Consider the following 26,331-nt stretch of genomic DNA (forward strand, 5'->3'; position numbering starts at 1 on the left):
CAGCTGTCCGCTTTACCTTGGCTGGTGATCCAATTTCGGGGGACCCCGTGTTTTTTGTTTTAAATTATTTATTTAATTTAAAATAACAGCGTGGGGTGCCCTCTGTTTTGGATTACCAGCCAAGGTGAAGCTGCCAGCTGTGGTTTGCAGGCTGCAGCAGTTTGCTTTACCCTAGCTTGCTACAAAAGATAGGGGGACCGCATGTCATTTGTTTTAATTATTTATTTTTGGCTAAATACAAGACTAAGCACCTTAATGCCACATGAAAGTCACAAAAGGGTGCCAGCTTAGAATATGCATAGGGGTGGGACATTATATATGTCTTTCTCATCTATCTATCTATCTATCCAGCCCTCCATTCATTCATTCATCTCTCTAGGCTGGGGCCACACGGGGATTACTGCGATCCCCTCGCATTACACTCGGCTCACGCTCAGTACAGCAGAGCTGAGTGTCATGCGTGTGTCCCTGCGACTGAGGTCTGGCTGTGCAAGCAGACCTCAGCTGCGAGGGGCGGTCCAGCACTCGAGGGGTGGGCCAGCACTGAGGGGTGGGAGGGATTTCTCTCCCTCTCTCCTCCGTAGTCCACCGATGTACCGCAAGTGCAGTGCGATTTTTCTCTCACCCCATACACTTGAATGGGTAAAAGAGAGAGTCTTGCATTACAGACGCAGCATGCTGCTATTGTTTTCTCGGTCCAATTAGGGCTGAGAAAATAATCACTCATGTGCGCTAACACACAGGCTAATATTGGTCCGAGTGGAATGCGATGTTTTATCGCACTCCACTCGCACTGTTTTTCTCGCCGTGTGGCTTAGACCTTACTTGTTCTATGTCCCCCTGCATCCATCGCAGCGTGTGCAGACTGGAGCTCAGCTGAGTTCAGATCAGCTGACTCCAGTGCTGGACTGAACTCAGGTGACCTCACAGCCCGTACACGCTGCAATGGATGCAGGGGGACACAGAACAAGTAATCGGCCGACACTGGAGTCATCTGATTACTTGGGATGAATGAGCAGTAAAATGCTCTGGTGCTCGATGGGCGAAGCCCATGCCGATTTTTTTTTTTTTTTTTTTAAAAAATTCATTAAAAATAAAAAAACACAAAAAATCACATTGTTTGTGGGCTCCCGCTGCATTTTCTATTGCTAAGGGTAACCAAAGCAGCTACTGGCTGCTAACCCCCGCTGCTTGGTGTTACTTTCACTGGCAATAGAAATCCAGGGAAGCATTTTTTTTTTTTTTTTTTAATATAAAGGTTTTTCCCTGAAAACTTTTTTAAGAAAATGACGTGGGCTTCGCCATTTTTTTGTATGCTAGCCAGGTACAGCAGGCAGCTACGGGCTGCCCCCAACCACCTAGTTGTACCCGGCTGGGAACCAAAAATGTAGAGAAGCCCTTTTTTTTTCATGAAATAATTAAAAAAAAAAAAAAAATTATGTGGGCTTCGCCGAATTTTTGAGTCTAGCCAGGTACAACTAGGCATCTGGGGATTGGAATCCGCAGTGCAGGGTGCCCAAGCTTTCTGGCACCCCCTCTGCGAATTGCAGTCCGCAGCCACCCCAGAAAATGGCGCTTTCATAGAAGCGCCATCTTCTGGCGCTGTATCCAACTCTTCCAGCTGCCCTGGTGACTGGTGGTTCGCTGGGTAATAATGGGGTTAGGGATAGCTGTAAATTATAAGCTGGCCCTAAGCCCAAAATTCATGGGGTCACGCCAATATTAGACATGGCCACCATGAATTTCTAGTAAAGATAAAAAAAAAAACACAACACAGAAAAATATTTTTATTAGAAATAAAACACAACACAATTAGTGACTCCATCTTTATTGAAATAAAGAACCCTCCTCCGCAGTAATCCTGGGTCAAGGGTCCCGCGCCGTCCAATCCGGATCCAATATCATCTGATCGGTTTGCTGGAAGGCAAAGCGATCAGATGATGTCAGGTTAAAGGACATGAATCACACGACACAGCAGCTGATTGTATAAAAGCCGGTTATACAATCAGCTGATGCATCAGAGAAAAAAAAAAATACTCACTTATGTGCTGATTACCGACAGCTCCTGGAGCGATCGGAAGGGAGTCTGATCCCGTCAGATTGCTGCCGGTAATCAGCTGATGAAGTCTCCTGACGGCATCAGCTGATAGCCAGCCGGGCGCTAAAAAGATGGCGTCACCGCGAGACTACGATCAGCTGATTCGTCAGGTGACTACATCAGGTGATCAGCGCCAGGTCCTGCAGGCATCGGACATGCCCGGAGAGTCTGCACACAGCCGGAGCGGCGGTCCTGGGAGAGGAGCTGGGAGCGGACATGGTACCGGGAGTCTGCAGACAGGTGAGTATGACATTTTTTTTTTCTATTGTTCACTTTTGATTTAGCAGCTGCCTCCATCTCCTGCCCGTACATTGCGCCGCACGGGAGCTGACATGGCACCGGACGGGAGATGGAAGCGGCGGTGACGGTACCGGGAGGATTCACGCTTCTGTGTTTAATGACAGAAGGAATCCTCTTCCTGTACACGTCACTTTACTACCCACCCCTTACTTTTATAGCTGTGTTTTTAGTCATAGAAACGCACTAAAACGCGGCTATATTTGCAAATTGTGTTTTTCATTGCGTTTTTGAACATCTCATTCAACTCAATGGGTGTAAAACGCAGTGAAAAAAACACAAAAATAATTGACATGCTGCGTTTTTGTGGGCACCACAAAAACGCAGCTGAAAAAAATGCTGTGTGCAGACAGCAAAAATGAAAACTCATAGACATTGCTGGGGAAACAAAGTCATGCAGTTTTCTGAGCAAAAACGCACTGTGTGAACTTACCCTTAGTTGGTGACATGCAGCACCGCAGGTGACAGAGCAGAGCAAGTTGGTGACATGCTCTGCTCTGACACATAGTGTGCTATATGTCACTAACTGTCTCCATTCTGGGACTTGTTGTGCAGGTGACTGGATGATACATGTGACTAACTTGCTCCACTCTGTGACTTCTGCTGCATTGTACCAACTGTATACACTCTCACCTGCACAACAAGTCCCAGAGTGGAGACAGTTAGTGACATGTAGCATCCGGTCACCTGCACAATAAGTCCCAGAGTGGAGACAGTGACATGCTCTGCTCTGACACATAGTGTGCTATATGTCACTAACTGTCTCCACTCTGGGACTTGTTGTGCAGGTGACTGGATGCTACATGTCACTGTCTCCACTCTGGGACTTGTTGTGCAGGTGACAGAGTGGAGCAGATTGGTCCCATGCAGCGTCCGGTCACCTGTGCTGCTGGTAGGAGCACATGATCACGCTGCCGACACCGCCCACTCTCCTGACAACTGAGCACAGCGGGCGGGTGGACAGTGTATTTACATACTTGCGTGACAGGGGGGATTTCAGTGGAGGAAACCCCCCCCCCTGTACTCCACACTGGAGCCCGTACCTCCCACAGCTTACCGATGGTAAGCGGCGCGCTCTGCCTTCACCGCTCCACACTGGCGTCCTCCGGATCCTCCCCTCGATGCTGGGCTGTGGCGTGCGGTAGTCACCGCCCACAGCCCAGTCAATCAGTGTGAGTGGCGCCGGCATCCTCTGACGTAAGCCTCAAGTTTGAGAGCCCGGAAATGCCGGGACGTCAGAGGATGCTGGCGGCCACAGCTCCAGGGGTCATGTGACAGGCACTGAGCGTGCAGGATAGCGCCGCTCAGTGCCAGAACTGGAAATACAAGCCAATGGAGAAGATGCATACAATGGTAAGTGACACTCATTGGGAAAATAAAAAAAAATGGGTGAACCACCCCTTTAAGCAAGTTAAAGATGAAATGACCTCTTATAGACATAAAGTTATAGATGACTAATTTCATTTGTATTTTGGCATAGATATTTTACATTATAAAAAAGAGGAAAAAGGTCAGATCCAATGCAAAAGTTTGGGCACCCTGCTTGGTTAGTACCTAGTACACCTCCTTGACAAATATTACAGCTTGTAAATTCTTTTTTTTTTAAGCCAGACAAGAGTTTTTTAATTCTCGTTTGAGGGCTTTTCATCCATTCTTCCTTGGAAAAGTCTTCCAAGTTTTGTGAGTATCCTGGGTCGTCTTGCATGCTCTGCTCTCTTGAGGCCGAGCTACAGATTTTCAATGATGTTCAGATCAAGGAACTATAAGGACCATTGTAAAACATTCGGCGTGCATGTTTTTAGGTAATCTATTGTGGATTTAGACTTGATTTTGGTATTTATAATTCATTTGTAGAAGCCATCCGTTTTCCAACTTCACCTTCCTTACAGATGGTGGTATGCTTGCATCAAGAATGTGTTAAAATCTCATTGAATCCATTCTTCCCTCTACCCGTGAGATGTTCTTTTCCATACTTCTGCCACTGAATTTTCTGCTGAGGATGCAGGAGAGATTTTCTTCTGATGACACTTCCATGAAGGCCGTATTTGTGCTGGAGTAGATTAACAGTAGCATAATGTACATAATGTAATAATTGAACAGTAGAATAAGGTACCACAACTAGAGGTGAGCGGATTGCTAATAATCCGGGTTCGGCGGATCCGTCGCGGGTTGTCATAGAAGTCCGGATCCGATCCGGAATCCGGGCCAATGAGAGTGAGAGTAAAGAAAAATTAAAAATATCCCGAACACAGATCATGCAGCGTCCAGGTCGGACCCGGATCGGACGCTGAAACCACGCGGATCCGGACTTTTACAGTTCGGGTCCGCTCAACACTAACCACAACTCCAGAGTCTGCTGAATCTTCCTGAACGTCGTTTGCAGTCATGCAAGGGTTCTGATTTTGTCTATCTAGCAATCCTACGAGCAGCTCTTACAGAAATTTTACTTTGCTCTCCGGACCATATCTTGACCTCCACTGTTCCTGGTAACTGCCATTACTTAATTACATATCAAACTAAAGGCCATGTCTCACTAAGCGACATCGCTCCTGAGTCAAGTTTTTTGTGACGCAACAGCGATCTTGCTAGCTATCTCGTTGTGTGACATCCAGCAATGACCTGGCCCCTGCTGTGAGGTCGCCGGTCGTTGCTGAATGTCCTGGACCATTTTTTGGTCGTTGCTCTCCGGCTGTGAAGCACACATCGCTGTGTTTGACAGCAAGAGACCAACGATCTGAGTATGCAGGGAGCAGGGAGCCGGCTTCTGCGGACGCTGGTAACCAAGGTACACATCGGGTAACCAAGCAAAGCGCTTTGCTTAGTAACCCGATGTGTACTATGGTTACCAAGCACAGCATCGTTACACGAGTCGCTGGTGTCTGATCTCTGATCGCTGTGGAGATCTGCCTGATTGACAGCTCACCAGTGACCATGCAGCGACGCTCCAGCGATCCCTGCAGGTCAGATCGATGGTGGGATCGCTGGAGTGTCGCTAAGTGTGACGGTACCTTAAGGAAAGGGCAACTTGAAAACCCTTTACTACCTTTTTATAGTTTTCTCCTGCTATGTGTGTCTCCACCATTTTCATTTTCAGAGTGCTAGGCAGCTGCTAAAAGAATCCATGGCTGTTGTTTTTGGCACAAAGATAGAGCAGGCAAGCTTTTTTCTAAAGCTGTGAGATTTGCATCACCTGACCTTTCCTAAAGACAATAGTGAGCGAGCCATAACCCTAACAGGCTAATAAAGGTCTGAAACCTTGGTCATAGTTATCGGAGCACACAAATCTCCAAGGGTGCCCAAACTTCTGCATCGGCCCATTTTCCTTCTTGTCATTTTTAAAATTTAAAAGATGGGGTGAAAAATTAATAGAAAAGTAAAAAAAAAATAAAGTGTGTGTATAATAAATATATGTATGTGTATATATGTATGTATGTATGTATATGTGTGTGTGTGTGTATATATATATATATATATATATAATTTATTATTATTAATAATAATAATAATATTTTTCTTTTCTAAAAAGCAAAGGAAATGTGTCATCTTTAACTTTATGCCTTTTAGAGATCATTTCATCTTCAACTTGCTTAACGGTTCACAATAACAGTAATTTTATCCAGGGGTGCACAAACTTTTGCATATCATTGTAGGCATACAGCAGATAATGTGGGTGAGCACACGCAAACTGACCCAGTATTCAGGAGGCAGGTAGAGTGATAGCTTACCTCTCACTGGCGATTGGGTCCCTGTAATGCGATCACAGGGATCTGATTGCTGCCATGGTAACCGTGGGTCATCACCATGAACATGAGGACCCTGGGTTACTGAGCTACGGAGAGCCTCACTGACCATGCTGTATGCATAGTATGTGAGGTCAATGGCTGCGCTATAATCCCCTTCAATGATAATGCATTGCACGGGATTATAGAAACGCAGAAAGAATTGACACGCTGCTCCTTTTTTCAGCAACAAAATCTGCAGGAAAAAAAGAAGCCGCATGGGCACAGCAAGTCAGGATTCTCATAGACTGTGCTGGGATGCTTTTTCCTTTTTTTTATTGATCAAAATAAGCACAAAAAAATGCATAAAAAAATAGCAACGTGGGCACATAGCCTATAAAAGGATAGCCCAAAACAACCCGGAAAATTGCAAGGTAGTGAAGGGGTTAATAGAACCTGTAGCACTTTGGAGGGACCAAACTACCTTGAATAATAGTTTCTGAAGATTTGTGGTTTATAAAGGAGTTACCCAAATTTTTATATTGGGGGAAATGTTGTAAATATTTTGTTTGCTGCACTGTTTTCATATCAATAAGTCCTGACATCTGTGCCAGTGTGGGGCGTAGGCTGCATGACTTGTTATACAAATGCACGTGTATCCTTTATCTGTTCTGCACCTGTCGTTACACCAATTAATCTGCAGATGTATCAGTTGCGCCAAAACGTGTACAGTTTAATGAGCAAATCTGTAAGATGTTTGCATTCAGCTTCAGTCCTAAGTATCACACAGGTAGAAGTGGGATAATGCAGTTTATAAATAAATAGATTGATAGAGATTGATTAATGAGGAAAGCTGAAAATCATTACGTCTGTTAGATGTCATATTTTGTTATTGCTTGTATTGTGTTTCTCATATTACGGCACCGTTCACATGGTGATTGTACGGACCGCAGTGCCCAGACTAGATGCTAGTTTCTTGACTGACCAGCATCCTCAAATATGCCATTGAGACTTAGTTTGGTTCAGGAAACTTGCAATGTGTTCGGGCATTACACAAACCATGCAATGCATAGCCAATAACACATTGATTAAACCCCTTTTTTTTTTTGCTCCTGACTTGCTAGTAAGTCATTGGTGGATTGACCTTAGGCCGCACTCACATCAGCGATATTTTGCCGGAAAGCTGGATCCGGCACAAATGCATTTCAGCTCCATTTATTTCCTATGGAATCGCAGCAAGATGCGGTCACGTGCGATGCATGCGACCGCATGTGACCTCATCTTGCCGCGATTCCATTGTAAATGAATGGAGCTGAAACACATTTGTGCCGGCTTTCCGGCAAAATACCGCTGATGTGAGCTGCGCTTTTAAAGGGGTTTCCCAAAAGCAAAGTTAATTTTAAAGTTGATTTTTAATCAATAAATCTTGGAATAATGATAATTTCCACAATTGGATGTTCCTGTGCTGAGATAATTTTAAATATAATCACATATATAATTTTATATATGTGTCCCAGCTATGTACTGTGTAATGATTGTATCTGATTGTACAGGGACATGGTCTGATCATACCACAACTCCTGGGCCGGGGAGTACACAAGATCTGTGATCTTCTTCACTATCGCCCCCCTGTCTTGCTAAATTCTCCTAAAAAGGGGTCTGAAAGCCTGTACTTATGAAGCGCTCACTGATATCCTAATCAGGCACGGATACTAAGATTCTTTATAGCAAGATATTTATTTTAATAGCACATGAATAATCAATGGTACATAGGCATTAGAACTACTTTATAGTCATAGAATCTTATACAATAACAGAAATATGTATCAACATTACCGTATGTTGTAGCACGCCTTTCTCGTCGGAGGGACTTGATTAGTGAGAAGGAAAACAACCCGGCCTCTGCATCACAGGAACAGTGAGTCCACTTTAGCGTCCTGGAAACGTTCCTGGCTCACTAAGCGAGCCCTGTATTTTTATACCAACTTTGTATGTCGTGTGCACGGAGTATTGCAATTGGTGACCAGCATGTCATTGCTGAGTCATGGTCATGTAACCTGACCACAAGCTGCTGTGGGCACCAGTAGCTTCCTGCACATGTTGCCAGCTGATCACTAGTTTCCTGCATATATTACAATGAGCCGTGACTTTTACATCGCCAGTTTCCTACACATGTTTATAGCTAACCACGAGTTTCCTGCATATGTTAAACTGTAAGCGTTCCTTTCTCATAAGTGGTTTGTTCAAGATCTACGAACACGTACTCTTAGTCATGCTGAAATAGGTTCAACCAGAGGACACCTCTTTGATACTGAGTTTTGGATGGATCAAATAATACCTGTGATCACTAGCTTTTGATTAGGATTCCTATCTAATCATACTCCTTCTTCAGTCATATCACATTGGTATCACAATCTGTCCTTGATCCCAGAGATCATTTTCCATCATCCGTATTCCACTAGAGGAAGATCACTTGGAAAACACCATACCATGACAAAGAGGCATCGCTTTGAATAGGACACTATCATTGCCTTTGCCACAAATTTTGATTTCTTGGTTTGTTTGGATAAACGTTGAATTACAAATATAATCACTTTCACTACTATGTATATTAAAACTAAAAGCAATATTATTTGAAAAGCTCCCTGGAATATCATGTGTTTTGGCATTTGCTCGATATTCAGAGGAATCGTTACACATTAAATTTCCCGATATGTTACTACAAGTTTCACTAGTCCCATTTATGAACATACTGGCATAAGGCCATAACATATCATGAATTGTCCATTCCACTAAGCTGGGTTTAAAAGCATCTACAGTATTTATAGCTGTCCCAAAACTTATTTTTATATGCTCCATAGGGAGGAATCCCAGGTTAGTCAGTCCAGTCTTATTTCTTGGTACTCAAATTCTTCCCTTAAAAGCCAGATATTGTAAATTGGTGACTGTTCCACCTAAATTGCCTTGCCACCATGGAAGATTTAGCCATCCCACTACGGGAATGGGTACTGTAGTATTCCATAGGCGAACATTTCGAGTGTCTTTATCAGCAAGATGATCAGAACAACTTTTCCATTTTAAGATTACCTCCATCGATACCGGGGTAGCCAGATAAGGGATACTGGTGGCTGTAACCGGAGAATGTGTACAGATCCAACAATCTGTGTGTTGGCTACTGTTCAGCGCATCAGTTAAAATGTGATAGTGCATCACAAATTTATTCGCCATAGGTTCCTCCTGATGTAGACTTGTCCATCCAACAACCAAAGAGGCAAACATCAAACACAGGAATTTCTCCATCTCTTCACTATCGAGCTCTTCCCAGTAACCTATACCATGGATTCCGCTTATTTACAACACCATCTGCAAATAGAGATGCATATTATTCTCGTAAATAACATTTTTCTTGTGGAACATATTCCCACTTCTCCACTCCTGGTCTCATTATCAGGAGAGTACGATCTTTTCCGAACGCTATTACCTCTGCCCCTGAGGGCGGTCCTTAGAGGTTTTGAATCCATACTTTTGCTCCTACATTTGTGCTATTAGAGGATCCAAAACCTTTAGTGCCCCATATTGTTAATTCTGCCGGGCCAGTTCCTTCTCTTATCTCAGACACGTTTATTAGAATTATCAAAATCTGAGCCACCCTCTGGTGTTTCACCAAGATCAAAGGTTTATTTTCCAAATTTAGCATCAGAACCTTGATTTCTCTCTGATGATCTGCATCTATTACCCCTCCCACCACTATGGCTCCTTTTAATGCTAAACTAGAACGAGTGGCTATTTGACCATAATGATCCTTTGGTATCTGGCAACCCAATCCTGTTGAAATTGGTTTTACCTTACCTGGGGGTACCACAACAGTTTCCAATGTACTGAGGTCTAAACCTGCTGAATAAGGTGTCTCTCTTTTGGTGTGCCCAAACAGCTGTACCTTGCAACCATGCCTCCTTTTTTCCTTGTCAACTGTTGGACTGACTTGTCTGATGGCTGCTGATTTATCTGCTTCTGAATTAAACAAACGTTAAGTTAGTCAGGGACATGAGCATCGACATGAAATATAGTGGTCTTGGTATATTGAATAATCTTTCCAATGTCTAGCCACACTTCCTTGCCCCAAATCTCTTTTCCATGAATTAACCAATTGTGTTTTTTTCATCCCATCATCCATGTGGCTAATTCATTTGCTACTGACCAAGAATCAGTATAAAGATGACGCTTTTTTTTTTTTTCCCCCTGTTCAAAAGATAATGCCAAAAATATGGCATAGAGTTCTGCATATTGGCTACTTTTGCCTTCCCCTTCTATTGACATACATTTTTCCAATCTGGGATTATATGCAACACTTTTCCACAACCTTTTCCCACTCCCATAACGAGCCGATCCGTCTGTGAACCATGCATGTGTTTGTTGTTGTTCGGTTAAATCTTCATATGCTTTCCCCCACTTCACCGGGGATTCTTCTAGCATGGCAGCTTAGCTGGGAAAAGATGTTTCCTCAGCTACCTCTGCCACTTTCTCATGTAGAGTGGCGATCCCGCCTTCTCCCTTCTTGGTCCTTTCCGAAATGTACCATTTCCATTTAATAATACTTTGTTCCTGGGCGTGCCCCACCCTATTGGTTTTAGGATTGGACAACACCCACTGCATTATGGGTATTGCTGGTCTCAGCAATACCTTATGTTCAATGGTTAATTGTTACGTCTCCAGCAGAGCCCAATAACAAGCTAACAATTGCTGTTCAAAAGGAGTGTATTTTTCTCCAGCATCTGGTAATTTTCTATTCCAAAATGAACTTTTTTTTTTTTTTCCCCCCTTTCTTTTTGCCAAAGTGACCAATTGGCATACATATGTTGAACTGACACATGCATCTCCACGGGTCCTGACAACATTAGCCATAGATCCACAGCTTGTTGTATCACTTCCTTGACCATCTCAAATGAATTTTGCTGTTCCTCTCCCAAGTGGAACTCATATTTTTTCCTCTTTACTTTGTACAAATGAGACATTTGTCCCAAATGAGGGATATGTTGTCTCCAAAAACCAAACAATCCAATATAAGACTGAGTCTCCTGTTTGGATTTAGGGACCGGAAAATTAATAATTTTCTGTCTGGCATTGAGCAAGATCTCTCTGTGCCCCTTGTTCCACTGAATTCCTTGAAATTTTACCACCTGAGATGGTCCTTGAACCTTGGCATCATTGATTTCCCATACTTTACTTTTGATATGAGCAACCAGTTTTGTCCATTGATCTTTCACACTTTGCTCATCTTGTCCTTGTATCATTATATCATCGATTTTATAATGTGAGATCTGCATTTCTGATGGTAGATCGAATCCATCCAAATGTTCTGCCACCGTCCGGTCACAGATTGTGGGGCTATGTAGCCATCCTTAGGGTAACCTGGTAAAGGTATATTGTCTCCCTAACCAAGTGAATGCAAATTGATCTTGAGCCTTCTCTTCTATAGGTATAGTAAAGAAAGCATTTGCCAAATCAATTACTGCATACCAAGTTCCGGAGTGAGTCTGAATATTTTCCACAATCATTTTTGTATCCGGAACTGCAGCTGACAGCGGAGGAGTATTCTTGTTTAACTCCCTATAATCAACTGTCATGCGCCAGGAGCCAAATCCAAAATTATCCCCGGCACTCCAAGAAGAAAGAAAACAATGTCTGGGTATCTTTGATGTTTTTTATTGTGTAATAGTCATATCTCAACGTTTCGGTCACACCTTGACCTTTATCAAGAGAATATATCAGACTATGAGGCAGAGGAATCAATATATGAATAATACTCGAAAAGGAGCGATACGAGTCACCACTCAAATGGAGAGAGAATGAATGATTGGTGCGTGTGAGCACTGTCAAACGGCGTGGAAAGGTGTACAAGATATAATATGTATCCGGAAACCGGTGAAACCAATCTGGAATTGGCACAATTATCCAGTAGGTAGTGCAAGTCTCCTATACTTGCTTTAAAACGTATAGCCCATAATGGCGAGGGTTAATATTAATCTATAAACAGCCGTGAGGAAGAATTGTATAGGAGTCCTTGTTAAGGGTGGTAGTGGGATAGCAGGAGTTATCCTGATTGCCAGTACCAGTGTCCTATATTCGTTGCGGACTCTGAAATGAAACAGCTTATGTGAAGACAATGCCCTGTGCAGTAGGTTATTCCCAAAGGGGTTGCTTGGAAATGGAACGGTCAAAAAGACCCATGAGGAGCAAAGGGAACCTGTGTCCAGTAGCCGGCCACTATCCCTACTGGACACAGGTTCCCTTTGCTCCTCATGGGTCTTTTTGACCTTTCCATTTCCAAGCAACCCCTTTGGGAATAACCTACTGCACAGGGCATTGTCTTCACATAAGCTGTTTCATTTCAGAGTCCGCAACGAATATAGGACACTGGTACTGGCAATCAGGATAACTCCTGCTATCCCACTACCACCCTTAACAAGGACTCCTATACAATTCTTCCTCACGGCTGTTTATAGATTAATATTAACCCTCGCCATTATGGGCTATACGTTTTAAAGCAAGTATAGGAGACTTGCACTACCTACTGGATAATTGTGCCAATTCCAGATTGGTTTCACCGGTTTCCGGATACATATTATATCTTGTACACCTTTCCACGCCGTTTGACAGTGCTCACACGCACCAATCATTCATTCTCTCTCCATTTGAGTGGTGACTCGTATCGCTCCTTTTCGAGTATTATTCATATATTGATTCCTCTGCCTCATAGTCTGATATATTCTCTTGATAAAGGTCAAGGTGTGACCGAAACGTTGAGATAAGACTATTACACAATAAAAAACATCAAAGATACCCAGACATTGTTTTCTTTCTTCTTGGAGTGCCGGGGATAATTTTGGATTTTAGTTGATTGTTTCTCCAGAGCACCCGAATATATATAGTGAGCCAGGTCTATACGATTTAATGCGCCAGGAGCCATCACTCTTTTTAACTGGCCAGACAGAATTATTCCATGCGGTAGTAGTAGGGCGCATTACCCCAGTTTCTACAAATTCTTTAATGGTTTCTCTTATCTCTCTGTGACCACCTGGTATTCGATATTGTTTCATAGCTACCATTTTTGTAGTTGGAGGCACATGTACAGGGGGCATTTTGAATTTGCCCACCACCACCGGTCGCATTTCCTTATGACAAGACTTAACCCCAAAGGAGAATTTTCCTTCTGTTAGATTAAGAGTCATCAATTTTAGGACATCAATTCCCAAAATAATTCTGGTATAAGAACTACCAGCACTGTATACTTCTTCTTGATAGGTAAATTACCTATCTTCAAAGCTACCTGTGTCTGAACCCCGGTGATCACTTGACCACCTAGTCCAGCAATTTTTACTACAGGTCCTTTTATTTTTTTCTGGGTTTCCATGAATTAAAGCAGCCTTTGCCCCTGTGTCAAAGTTGGGACTCTTTGAACATTTCCCCCTTTCCAATGTATGCTAAGATTGACGTAGGGACGCTCGTCCCTTTTTATCAAAAGGGGGGCTTGGCTGGCTACCTATGGTAAATCACTTCCTTCTGAACTTTCATTTACACAGACTTCAGTGTATGTATTAGCCCTTCCTTCCATGACCTTTTGTGGCCACGGCTGCAACCAGTTCTTCCCATGAGTAAACTGACTGAAAATCTTCCCAAGACACTTTCTTTGGGGGGGGTTTCCTCTTTTCCTTCTGATTTCTTAACCTTGGGGGTTTTTGTGCCCCCCTTCACATTTGTAGTGGTCACTTTCTTTGCGGATAGAACTTTCTGTTTGTACAACTTCCATAATTCTCCTGTCTCCTTTCCATCCTTTCCTTATTGATCCCGGCTTTAAGGAAAGCCTGGAACATGTCTTTGTGAGACACCCGTGGGGCCTCCCCTACTGATTTCCCTTTCCAATCAGGATTGTTTGGCTTACTGTTACCAAGATGGCCTCCAGGGGACAGTTTATCCCACTGTCCCATATCCTGTAACTCCCTCATCCTCCCTAGAACTACACAGATTGATTCTCCAGTCAGCCCTACAGTTAAGGTTAAAATAACTGTTTTGTATGCTGGAGGAGCATGTTTAACCAGCCTCTTTCTTATGCTGGCTGTCAATGGGTACTGGAGATAATCATCATCCATTCCCAAAAGAGGAAGAGCATTCCTTATTGCTTCTTCCTTCAGCCGTTCCATACCATCTTTTAAGGTATACCAAGGTTTATCATTGATAGGAAAGTCTCCTTCTGATGGGTATTTGTCCAGAAAAGCATGGGCTAAGATCATGATTAAGTTTTGAGTGCCTTGCTCATTATGATCAACAAAATAATTTTTTATTGATCTCTGAATTACTGGGTCCCGAGACATGGTGACAAATTTTGCCACATCTCTGGCGTCAAAGTGCACTCCACTTCCTCCGAGATCGTGCACCCTGACCAACCAGGGAATTTCTCCTTCTCCTGGTTTTTGTCTAAACTGTATTAAAATGCTATCAACTTCTCCCTGAGAGTAATCTTCAATGGTTACTCGATTCTTTATATGAGGAATTGTTCTCTCATTTGTGATAGCATTACCATCTTCATCATATTGCAGATTTCCCTGACCATCCCGGACATGTTCCCGGATGATCTCATTCTCTGTCCTCTCTAGGTGCTTTGTTACTGGGTTAGCCTGAATCTTCCCTTTATGATAATCCTCCTCATCAGATGATGAAGATGAATCCCACACATCCCATCCCAAGTATCGGGATCCCAGTTTATAGAAGCTGAGGCGATCCTTTTATGTACTTTGGTTTTATTTACCTTTCCTCTTCTTTTCTTGTACTTATTTGAGCAATTTTTATTTCAGCTTTTTCTGCCACATTGTGATAATGTTCCATTTTATCCTTCCACGGTCGAGTATTGCATTCCAGAACTGTTTTTTGGCCACCTAATTCTATCATCTTTTGTTCCATCTGGGAACCTTTCTTCTACATCTTTAGATTTCATGCATCGCGCGATATGCACTTGCCAAAATCCAGATGCGCCGTCCTAAAGACACTACATCACCTGCTTTCACAGGGACACTACTGAGTACATTCACAACATCACTAGGTTCACTACCCTTGAGCTTATCCTGCCATTGTTCTGCCAATCCACAATTGACCAATTCATGTGCTATAAAGCTGGTGTCACACTAAGCGACAGCGACAACGACGTCGCTGTTACGTCACCATTTTCGGTGACGTAACAGCGACCTTGTAAGTCGCTGTTATGATCGCTGCTTAGCTGTCAAACACAGCAGAAGCAGCGATCATAACGTCGCTGTTCTACATGTGCAGGGAGCCGCGCTTAGCGCTGGCTCCTTGCTCTCCTAGGTACAGTACACATCGGGTTAATTAACCCGATGTGTGCTGCAGCTACATGTCACAGTGCAGAGAGCAGGGAGCCGCACGCACTGCTTAGCGCTGGCTCCTTGCTCTCCTTGCTACAGTATACATCGGGTTAATTACCCGATGCGTACTGCAGCCACATGTCACAGTGCAGGAGCCGGCACTGGCAGCAAGAGCGGAGGCTGGTAACCAGCGTAAACATCGGGTAACCAGGGAAAGGTCTTCCCTTGGTTACCCGATGTTTACGCTGGTTACAGCTTACCGCAGCTGCCAGTGCCGGCTCCTGATCGCTTCATTTCGTCGCTCTCTCGCTGTCACACACAGCGATGTGTGTGTCACAGCGGGAGAGTGACGACCAAAAAATGAAGCTGGACATTCAGCAACGACCGGCGACCTCACAGCAGGGGCCAGGTCGTTGCTGGATGTCACACACCGACAGCGACGGGACGTCGCTGCAACGTCACAGAAAATGGTGACGTAGCAGCGACGTCGTTGTCGTCGTCGTTATGTGTGACACCAGCTTTAGATTGTAGGGAGCCTCAGTCCAGCCGGGGATCTCCACAACAACTTCCTTACCATTTTCCTTACGTTTTCTGAACATTTTGACACTATGTAATAAGATTGGAAGAAAAAAAAAATAAATCTGGAAATTTGCCAAATATGTTTTTTAGTTTCTAAATTACAAAAATTCGTTAATTACTTCTTGTAGAAGTAATCCTGACTACTACGCCAATTTATGTCTTGCTAAATTCTCCTAAAAAGGGGGCTGAAAGCCCGTACTTACGTACTTACGCTACTACAGAAATTAGTCTATTCAACGTTCAGACTAAGTCTATCAATAAGGGCATCAATGCACACAGTTTTTTGAAAAAGTATAACAAATTATTTATTATGCGTGACACATAGAGGACATACACAGACAATTTTAAAATCAACACAGCAAGAAATTGGGCGGTGTGACAATAAATGGGGCTTATTATATATTGCACATTGCAAGTAAAGGCTCTAGGAGAATAGAGGTAATAGTATCAACAATAAATACAGAGACCCATGTATTGGTCTGCAAGGGTTAAATAACCTCTAATTACAGCAACCAGTGAATGTTAATTTGACAATTAGAATGTAAATATTATTGTAGCCATGCAAAATAAACGCAGCCTGATAATAAGTTTGGCAAACAATAGCCAGGGCTGCTGTGAAAGGTAACACAATTAAGGATTAGATAACGTAACTAATCCTAGCACAATAGCATTGCACAAACTTTCAATAATGAAGGGTGTAGAGGCAGGCTACAGGTCAAATAGCCATGACAAAAAACAGACACCGGTCACTGCTGACAGGGATAATGAACCCTGAATAGAAAGAGCTCAGCCTGGAAAAGATACCCACCAATATGTAAGGCCCCACCAGAGCACACCGCCCACACCTGACGCGCGTTTCGCAACGGCTTCGTCGGAGGTAATTGTGTTACCTTTCACACCATGATATGATGACTTTAGTCGATTAATAATATATACATTATGAACTCCTGTACTCTATTGTTAATAGTACTTACTTACGCTCACTGATATCCTAATCAGGCACGAATACTAAGATTCTTTATAGCAAGATATTATTTATTTTAATAGCACATGAATAATCAATGGTACATAGGCATTAGAACTACTTTATAGTCATAGAATCTTATACAATAACAGAAATATGTATCAACATTACCGTATGTTGTAGCACGCCTTTCTCATCGGAGGGACTCTATTAGTGAGAAGGAAAACAACCCGGCCTCTGCATCACAGGAACAGTGCGTCCACTTTAGCGTCCTGGAAACGTCCCTGTCTCACTAAGCGAGCCCTGTATTTTTATACCAACTTTGTACGTCGTGTGCACTGAATATTGCAATTGGTGACCAGCATGTCATTGCTGAGTCATGGTCATGTAACCTGACCACAAGCTGCTGTGGGCACCAGTAGCTTCCTGCACATGTTGCCAGCTGACCACTAGTTTCCTGCATATATTGCAATGAGCCGTGACTTTTACATCACCATTTTCCTACACATGTTTTTAGCTAACCACGAGTTTCCTGCATATGTTAAACTGTAAGCGTTCCTTCCTCATAAGTGGTTTGTTCAAGATCTACTAACACGTACTCTTGGTCATGGTGAAATAGGTTCAACCAGAGGACACCTCTTTGATACTGAGTTTTGGATGGATCAAATAATACCTGTGATCACTATCTTTTGATTAGGATTCCTATCTAATCACACTCATTCTTCAGTCATATCACATTGGTATCACCTTCCCCCTCCCCCCACTACTTTTTCAGATCTTTCTTCCTCCCTATTTGTTAATATGGCCAGTTGAATATCCTAAAAAGAAAAACTAAATGGAAAACATCAATTATTACTCCTGACATCATTTCTGTCCATACATACATAGTTACTAAGGTTGAAAAAAGACCTAGGTCCATCTAGTTCAACCTTCCTCTACCAGTTCTACATTTGGTCACTAAGTCATTTATAACCAACAATGTTGTGTGTACTGAGGAAATCATCCAGCCCTGTTTTGAAAGCGGTTATAGTATCTGCCATTACTACCTCTTGTGGTAGGGTATTCCACAGTCTGACTGCTCTAACTGTAAAGAACCCTTTCCTATTTAGCTGTCGGAATCGCTTTTCTGCCACTCGCAGTGAGTGCCCCCTGGTCCTTAGTATTGTCTTCGGAAGAAATAAGTCATGTGCCAGTCCTTTATATTGACCACACATATATTTATACATATAAATGAGATCTCTGAGACGTCTTTTTTTCTAAGCTAAACATATCTAACTTTTTCAACCTGTCATCATATGGGAGGCCTTCCATTCCTTGTAGTAGTCTAGTTGCCTGCCTTTGAACTGACTCTAACTTCTGATTGTCCTTTTTAAAATGTGGAGTCCAAAACTGGATCCCATATTCCAGATGTGGCCTTACAAGTGATTTATAGAGGGGTAATAATACGTTGGGATCGCGGGATCTAATCTCTCTTTTTATACACCCTAGAATCTTGTCTGCTTTAGCAGCTGCTGCTTGACATTGAGTGCTGCTGCTCAGCTTATTTGTAATGAGAATACCCAAGTCCTTCTCCTGTTCTGTAGTCCCGAGTTTACTTCCATTTAATGTATACGCAGTTATAGGATTACTCCGCCCTAGGTGCATTACTTTACATTTATCAACATTAAATCTCATTTGCCAAGTATCTGCCCATTCTGACATCTTATCCAGATCTTTTTGTAATATTATACTATCAAGGTCAGTTTTTAATATCCTACATAGTTTGGTGTCATCAGCAAAGACTGACACTTTACTATCAATCCCATCCACAAGGTCATTAATAAAGAGATTAAAAAGAATTGGTCCTAGCACAGATCCCTGCCGCACCCCACTGCTGACTATGGCCCATTTAGAGAATATACCATTTATGACTACTCTTTGTTTCCTATCTTTTAGCCAATTCCTTACCCAGTTGCATATAATTTCCCCCAGTCCTTGCTTCTGGAGCTTTAGTATAAGCCTATTATGTGGTACAGTATCAAATGCCTTTGCAAAGTCCAAATAAATCACATCAGCTGCATTACCAATATCCAGGTTTGCACTTACCCCCTCATAGAACCCCAACAGGTTGGCTAGACACGACTTATCTTTCATGAATCCATGCTGTTTGTCAGTTATATTATTTTCTGAAACATATTTTTGCATGTCATCCCTTAAAATGCCCTCAAAAACTTAGCATACTACTGATGTCAGGCTTACTGGACGGTAGTTGCCTGGATCTACCCTCTTACCTTTCTTAAATATCGGTACCACATCAGCAATCCTCCAATCCTGAGGCACCAACCCTGTTACAAGCGAGTCTAAAAAGATGAGATACAGCGGTCTGTCAATTACGGAGCACAATTCCCTCAATATTCGTGGATGAATGCCATCTGGCCCTGGGGATTTGTCAATGTTTAATTTACTCAGACGTAGGCGTACTTCTTGTGTTAAATTAATTATATCGGGTGGTGAACTTTGATTTTTCACTTGTTGAATGATGCCTGGTACAGTCAGTTCCTTGGTGAACACAGATGAGAAATGCCTATTTAATATCTCAGTCTTTTGTTTGTCCTCTATAACTAACTTGTTATATTTTAAGGGGCCAATACTATCCTTTGTTTTCCTTTTGGCATTAATCTATATATATATAATTGCCTTATTCTGTCTGTCTGTCTGTCTGTCTGTCATGCTCCAAAATTGTGTCCTTACGGTGACACAAAGCTGATTGGCCGCTGGGCTCGCCATGGTCCCGCCCCCCCCACACGGATTGGCCTCTCGCCCCGGCTCTCTGCAGGCCCCGCCCCCCTCACGCAATGCACGGTCGCTCTGGCCCAACTGACACGGAGCTCCGACTCCCAGGTGAGTACACACACACACATCACACTCACTCTCACACACACCTCACACATCACATCCACACACTCACAACATCCTGGGATATCGCTTGCTTCTACACCGGCTCCGTCACGATCCCAGCAGCGCCAGACATAACCTTGCGATGCTGGGATCTTGACGGAGCCCGTGAACGCTGGTAACCATTATACACATCGGGTAACTAAGGTCCCTTAGTTACCCGATGTGTATCATAGTTACCAGTGTACACCGGCTCCCGGTACACATGTGCAAGGAGCCGGCATTATACTCCTCTCCCCCCAGGACTACTCCTCCTATTACAGTTCTCCTATTATACTCCTCTCTGAGTATAATAGGAAAACTATTATAGCATGGGGGATGTAGCACGATGGCGTGCGCAGCATAGGGGATGGAGCACGATGGGGAGTGCGCAGCATGGGGGATGTAGCACGATGGGGTGCGCAGCATGGGGGATGTAGCACGATGGGGAGTGCGCAGCATGGGGGATGTAGCACGATGGGGAGTGCGCAGCATGGGGGATGTAGCACGATGGGGGGTGCGCAGCTTGGGGGATGGAGCACGATGGGGGGTGCGCAGCATGGGGGATGTAGCACGATGGGAAGTGCGCAGCATGGGGGATGTAGCACGATGGGGGATGTAGCACGATGGGGGGGTGCGCAGCATGGGGGATGTAGCACGATGGGGAGTGCGCAGCATGGGGGATGTAGCACGATGGGGATTTAGCACGATGAGAAGTGCGCAGCATGGCGGATGTAGCACGATGGGGAGTGCGCAGCATGGCGGATGGAGCACGATGGCGGGTGCACAGCATGGGGTATGTAGCAGGATGGGGAGTGCGCAGCATGGGGGATGTAGCACGATGGGGGATGTAGCACGATGGGGGATGTAGTACGATGGGGGGTGCGCAGCATGGGGGATGTAGCACGATGGGGAGTGCGCAGCATGGGGGATGTAGCACGATGGGGAGTGCGCAGCATGGGGGATGTAGCACGATGGGGGGTGCGCAGCATGGGGGATGTAGCACGATGGGGGGTGCGCAGCATGGGGGATGGAGCATGATGGGGAGTGCGCAGCATAGGGGATGGGGCATGATGGGGGGTGCGCAGCATGGGGGATGGAGCATGATGGGGAGTGCGCAGCATGGGGGATGGGGCATGATGGGGGGTGCGCAGCATGGGGGATGGAGCACGATGGGGAGTGCGCAGCATGGGGGATGGAGTACGATGGGGGGTGTGCAGCATGGGGGATGGAGCACGATGGGGAATGCGCGCAGCATAGGGGATGGGGCATGATGGGGGGTGCGCAGCATGGGGGATGGAGCACGATGGGAGGTGCACACCTCCCCCCAACACACACACACACACACACACAGGGAACCACAAACACCGCCATACACACACCCACACACACAGACAAAGCTGCACACACACAACACCCAGCACACAAACACCGCGGCATACATAAATATACGCACATACCGCACAACACACACATTGCACAAAACATACCTCCCCCCAAAACACACCACACACACACAAACTGCGCAACACACACACACACACAACGCGACAGACACACAGCGCTCCACAAACAACGCAACACGCATACAATACCGCTCTCACCCCCCCCCCCGCCACACCCAGACAACACCCAGAACATGTACAGCGCCCTACACAAACACTTGGTAACTACACACAACAACATCTATATATATCTATAACAAAAATCATACATGAACTACACAATACGTAAATTCTAGAATACCCGATGCGTAGAATCGGGCCACCTTCTAGTGTATTTATAAAAGATTTTGGGATTTATTTTAATGTCATTGGCGATTTTTGTTTCAGTAGCTAGTTTTGCTTGTTTGATTTCTTTTTTTGCATTGCCTATTGATATCTTTATACTCCTGAAATGCTATTTCTGTATTCTCAGCCTTCAAGATTTTAAACGCCCTTTGTTTTTGTTTTATTATACTTTGTACAGTCTTATTTATCCATAGTGGTTTCTTTTTATTCCGGGACATTTTATTACCAGAGAGTATAAGTTTTTTACAGGACTCTAGCAATATATCCTTAAACTTTCCCCATTTATGTTCAGTATCCCCAGTTACCATGACTTTGTCCCAATCTACACATTTAAGCTCTTCCCTTAATTTGTTGAAATCAGCTTTCCTAAAATTCCAGGTTTTAGCATTTCCCCTTTGAAATGTTCTATTGAATATTACGTTGAAGCTTACCATATTATGATCGCTGGTGCCCAAGTGCTCCCGGACCTGTAGATCTGAAATTGTATCCGGTCTATTTGACAGGACCAAATCTAGCAAATTATCTCCCCTCATCGGTTCATCTACCATCTGAGAGAGGAAATGGTCTTGAATGGTAGATAAGAATTTACAGCTTTTAGCACAACCAGAAGATTCTATGTCCCACTGTATGTCTGGATAGTTGAAATCCCCCATAATAAGAACCCGATTATTATTATTAGCTGCCTTTTCAATTTGTTCCAGCATTTCACCCTCTATTTGTTCAAGTATGTTAGGAGGCTTATAGCAAACTCCAATTAGCATTTTTCCATTATTCTCCTCCCCATGTACATTTACCCATACTGACTCTACATTGTTGCAGTTCCCCCCAATGTCATCAGTCAACACAGGTTTTAGGTTAGATTTGATAAATATACACACCCCGCCACCTTTTTTGTCTTTCCTGTCCCTCCTAAATGTACTATAACCCTGTATGTTTGTCACCCAGTCATGGCTTTCATCCAGCCAGGTTTCCGTAATGCCCACCACATCATAATCCATGGTTGACATAAGAGTCTCTAATTCATTCATTTTGTTTGCAAGACTTCTTGCATTTGCCAGTAGACATTTAATCCTATTAACACCTTTATTATTCCTAGCCTCCCTACGTTCCTTGCATGTCCCATCCCCCCCTAATCCTTCATTGACCCCTACCATCTCACTGTCTCTATCTGCTCTATCTATCCCCTTTTTTGCTCCACTACCCTCCCTCCCCCCAGATCCTAGTTTAAAAGCTCCTCCATCCGTCTGACCATTTTCTCCCCCAGCACAGCTGCACCTTCCCCATTAAGGTGCAGCCCGTCCCTACCGTAGAGCCTGTAGCCGACTGAGAAGTCAGCCCAGTTCTCCATGAACCCGAACCCTTTCTTCCTGCACCAATTTCTAAGCCACGTGTTTATCTCCCTAAGCTCCCGCTGTTTTTCTAGTGACGCTCGTGGCACCGGTAGTATTTCTGAAAACACCACCTTGGAGGTCCTGGACTTCAGCTTCTCTCCTAGTTCCCTGTAATCATTTTTAAGGACCTTCCACCTGCCTCTAACTTTGTCATTAGTACCAATGTGCACCATGACCGCTGGGTTTTCCCCAGCCCCACCCAGCAATCTGTCTATCCGATCCACAATATGTCGAACCCGAGCACCCGGCAGACAACACACTGTTCGGCATTCACGCTCTCGGTGACAGATGAGCCTGTCTGTCCGCCTAATTATAGAGTCCCCTACCACTAACATCTGTCTGGGCTTTGCTGCACTCCTATTTCCCTCCTTCCTACAGCAGTTGTTTTCCTGGTTGCTAGGAGCAACGTCTTGCTGTAGTGACCCTAGTCCTGGCCCTTCATTCCTGATATCAGCCAAACAGCCATATTTACTAGGTTGTGCCAGGTCAGGACTAGGCTCCCTGACACTTTTTCCCCTACCTCTTCTTCTAACTGTTACCCAACTACCTACCTCTGGGTCCTGATCTTCTCCACCTCCACCCTCCTCCATATCACTGGCCCCAGCCAGAGAAAGCTCAGTGAGCTCTAAACTCCTCTCCAGGTTTGCAATGCCCCTGAGTGTTGCAAGCTGCTTTTTTAGATCAGTTACCTTGGCTTCCAAACACGCAACATGCTTGCATCGAGTGCAGACCTATTCACCCTCAAACGGCTGCTCAAGGCATGCATACATCTGACAAGATACACACATGGTAGCATTGTCCATGGAGCACCTATCAAATGGGGATAAACAGCAAAGTAGAAAAACAAAGAGAAAAAAAAAAAACCCAATGGGAAACGTATAAGGATAAATTCAAACTATGTTCTTGTGTCAAACTATGTAATTGTGTTGAAACTGTGCCACACTTATCTTTAAACCCTGCACACTTTGCTTCAGAACCTCGCACGCTCATACATAAAATCAATCCCCTGTTACAGCAGTGAAGTCTATATAATTTAATTCTTGAATTTTCTTTTTGTTTTATTAACTATATATTTAATGAATATTGATTGGACATTTTCTTTTAATAGGTTAATGACTAAATGCAAGGTTAATTGTATAAAAAATAGCAAAAAACTGTATATTGCTGAATTTGGGAAGAAAATTTCCATTACGATTATGTGGATTATCTGATAATTGTTCTCAAGTTTCCCTCCAGCAACATTACTTAAGCCACAGCCATCATTTGTATCCAGCTATAGACACGTATTGCCTTCTGAAGACATTGCTTCTGCTGCTCTTTTCATACTTCTTTTTGGGGTTTTCTGTAAAGATACTATACACTACCACGGGGATAAGAGAAAACATTTAAAGGCTTTTTTATATATTCTACAGATTAGACTGTAATATTTATTTTAAAACTCTTTTTATGAGACATTCTGTGTTTATAACATTTCTTTTAAACTCTGTAGTTTTGCCAAGAATACTTTTTTTTTCTTCTGTTTTTGATTTTATTTGTTTTATTCATTTAGGTGAAAAAAGCCAAAATGCAGGATAGTGGAGAGGAAACTGTAAGGTTAGTAGTTATTTAATTTCATATTTACAGCAGTTGGTTTTTAAAGTTATGTATCTGAAGTATTGTTCATGTCATGGTGATGCCATATACAGATACTGTAAAGTTAGGTAACCGTATCACCCAGTCATTTATATTTAAAAAAAAATGTAATTTATGCTATTAGAGCTTGTATTTTTTTATAGTTACAATTACATATATATATATATATATATATATATATATATATATATATATATATATATATATATATATATATATATATATATTAATATAATAAATATTTCATTTTTTATTTTTTTTTTTTCATTTTATGACTCCCCAATTAAAAAGCAACCTCTGACTGTTCAACTCTGGTGTAGACCCTTTGCTTGCTCAGTGATTCACAATGAATTTCAGCGTGCCAAGATGAGAAGGATGTGTTTATAATACACACCTAATTTATCATCCATTTTCTTTATCAATGTGTATTTTATAATTTATATGGATGATGTTTATACATATATTGTATATTGTGGGCTTTTTATTGTAACGCCCAGTGGTGGTTATCAGCATTAGTCATTTTTATTGCAACTTTAGCTGCTTACAGCAACACTTTTGTGGGCAGGCTGCGTATGTTCTTATTTCACACTTCTTGTCCATGCTTTGGGTGTAATGTGCACAACAAAGTTTATTTTAAATCCTAAAACAATTCTAATTGCCCCAAATCCATGTGGAAATTGCTGTAAGTGCTATGAATCACTGGGATCCTTTGTGTTCACCCTGACATTACATTTTGAGATAACCTCCTAGGTCCTTTCTTCACACCAGAGTTTACTTCACTCTTAGGCTATGTGCCCACGCTGCGGATTTACCGCGGATTTTGCCGCGGATTTACCGCGGATTTCCCGAAAATCTGCAGCAGCGGCACTTCCAAGCCATTTCAATGGCATTTTGGAAATGCTGTGTCCATGCTGCGGATTTTTCCGCTGCGGATTTTTCCGCTGCGGATTTGCTGCGGTTTTTGATGCGGAAAAATCTGCAGCATGTCAATTATTTGTTGCGGATTTTGGTGCGGATTTGGGTATAGAATGGGGAAAAAAAAAAAAAAAAATCCGCGGTAAATCCGCGGGTGCGGATTCATGCAGAAAAATCCGCAGGTACATTCTACCGTGGACACATAGCCTTAACCTCTACCTCCTTTCTGACCCAACCACCTGTAGGGTTTTTATCTCCCACAGTATTACACCTGCTGTTTGTGGCCTAAACTGGTTCTCCTGGTCCCTGAATCCTATAGTTCCTAACCTCCTTCCTTCCACTGTCTCCGTCTTTCTCACTCCTTAACCTTGATAACTAATTACAATTAAATTATCGTATGATATAAATGCCGTTAATTTATCCCAGTTGACTACTTAATGGATTTCTTGTACCTTACTTGTTCTTACTCCTTAAAATTTGACATTTTATTGTATGTTAATTTATTTAATTACAAACCAAAAAAACTTTGAATTGGGAAGGAAAAAAAAAATTATAATTGCGCGGTTGTTTTTTATTGCCAATAAGGTGATAAATAATATTTTCGTACCTTTTTAAATAGTTTGCAATTCTTTAACACTAGAAGTCCCAGGAATTTCGAG

The 26,331-nt window shown here is 43.1% G+C and overlaps 1 protein-coding gene across 5 annotated transcripts in view; it reads left to right on the plus strand.

Moving 5' to 3' along the window:
• EYA3 (EYA transcriptional coactivator and phosphatase 3) overlaps nt 1–26,331 on the plus strand; it is a 191,040-nt gene that overhangs the window by 69,771 nt on the left and 94,938 nt on the right. For all 5 annotated transcript variants that reach the window (XM_075335963.1, XM_075335967.1, XM_075335964.1 and 2 more), the window contains one exon: nt 24,675–24,718. In XM_075335963.1, coding sequence (XP_075192078.1) covers nt 24,675–24,718 — 44 coding nt within the window. The remainder of the gene's footprint in view (nt 1–24,674; nt 24,719–26,331) is intronic.

This window comes from Anomaloglossus baeobatrachus, chromosome 2, assembly GCF_048569485.1.
Source record: "Anomaloglossus baeobatrachus isolate aAnoBae1 chromosome 2, aAnoBae1.hap1, whole genome shotgun sequence".
Taxonomy (NCBI): domain Eukaryota; kingdom Metazoa; phylum Chordata; class Amphibia; order Anura; family Aromobatidae; genus Anomaloglossus; species Anomaloglossus baeobatrachus.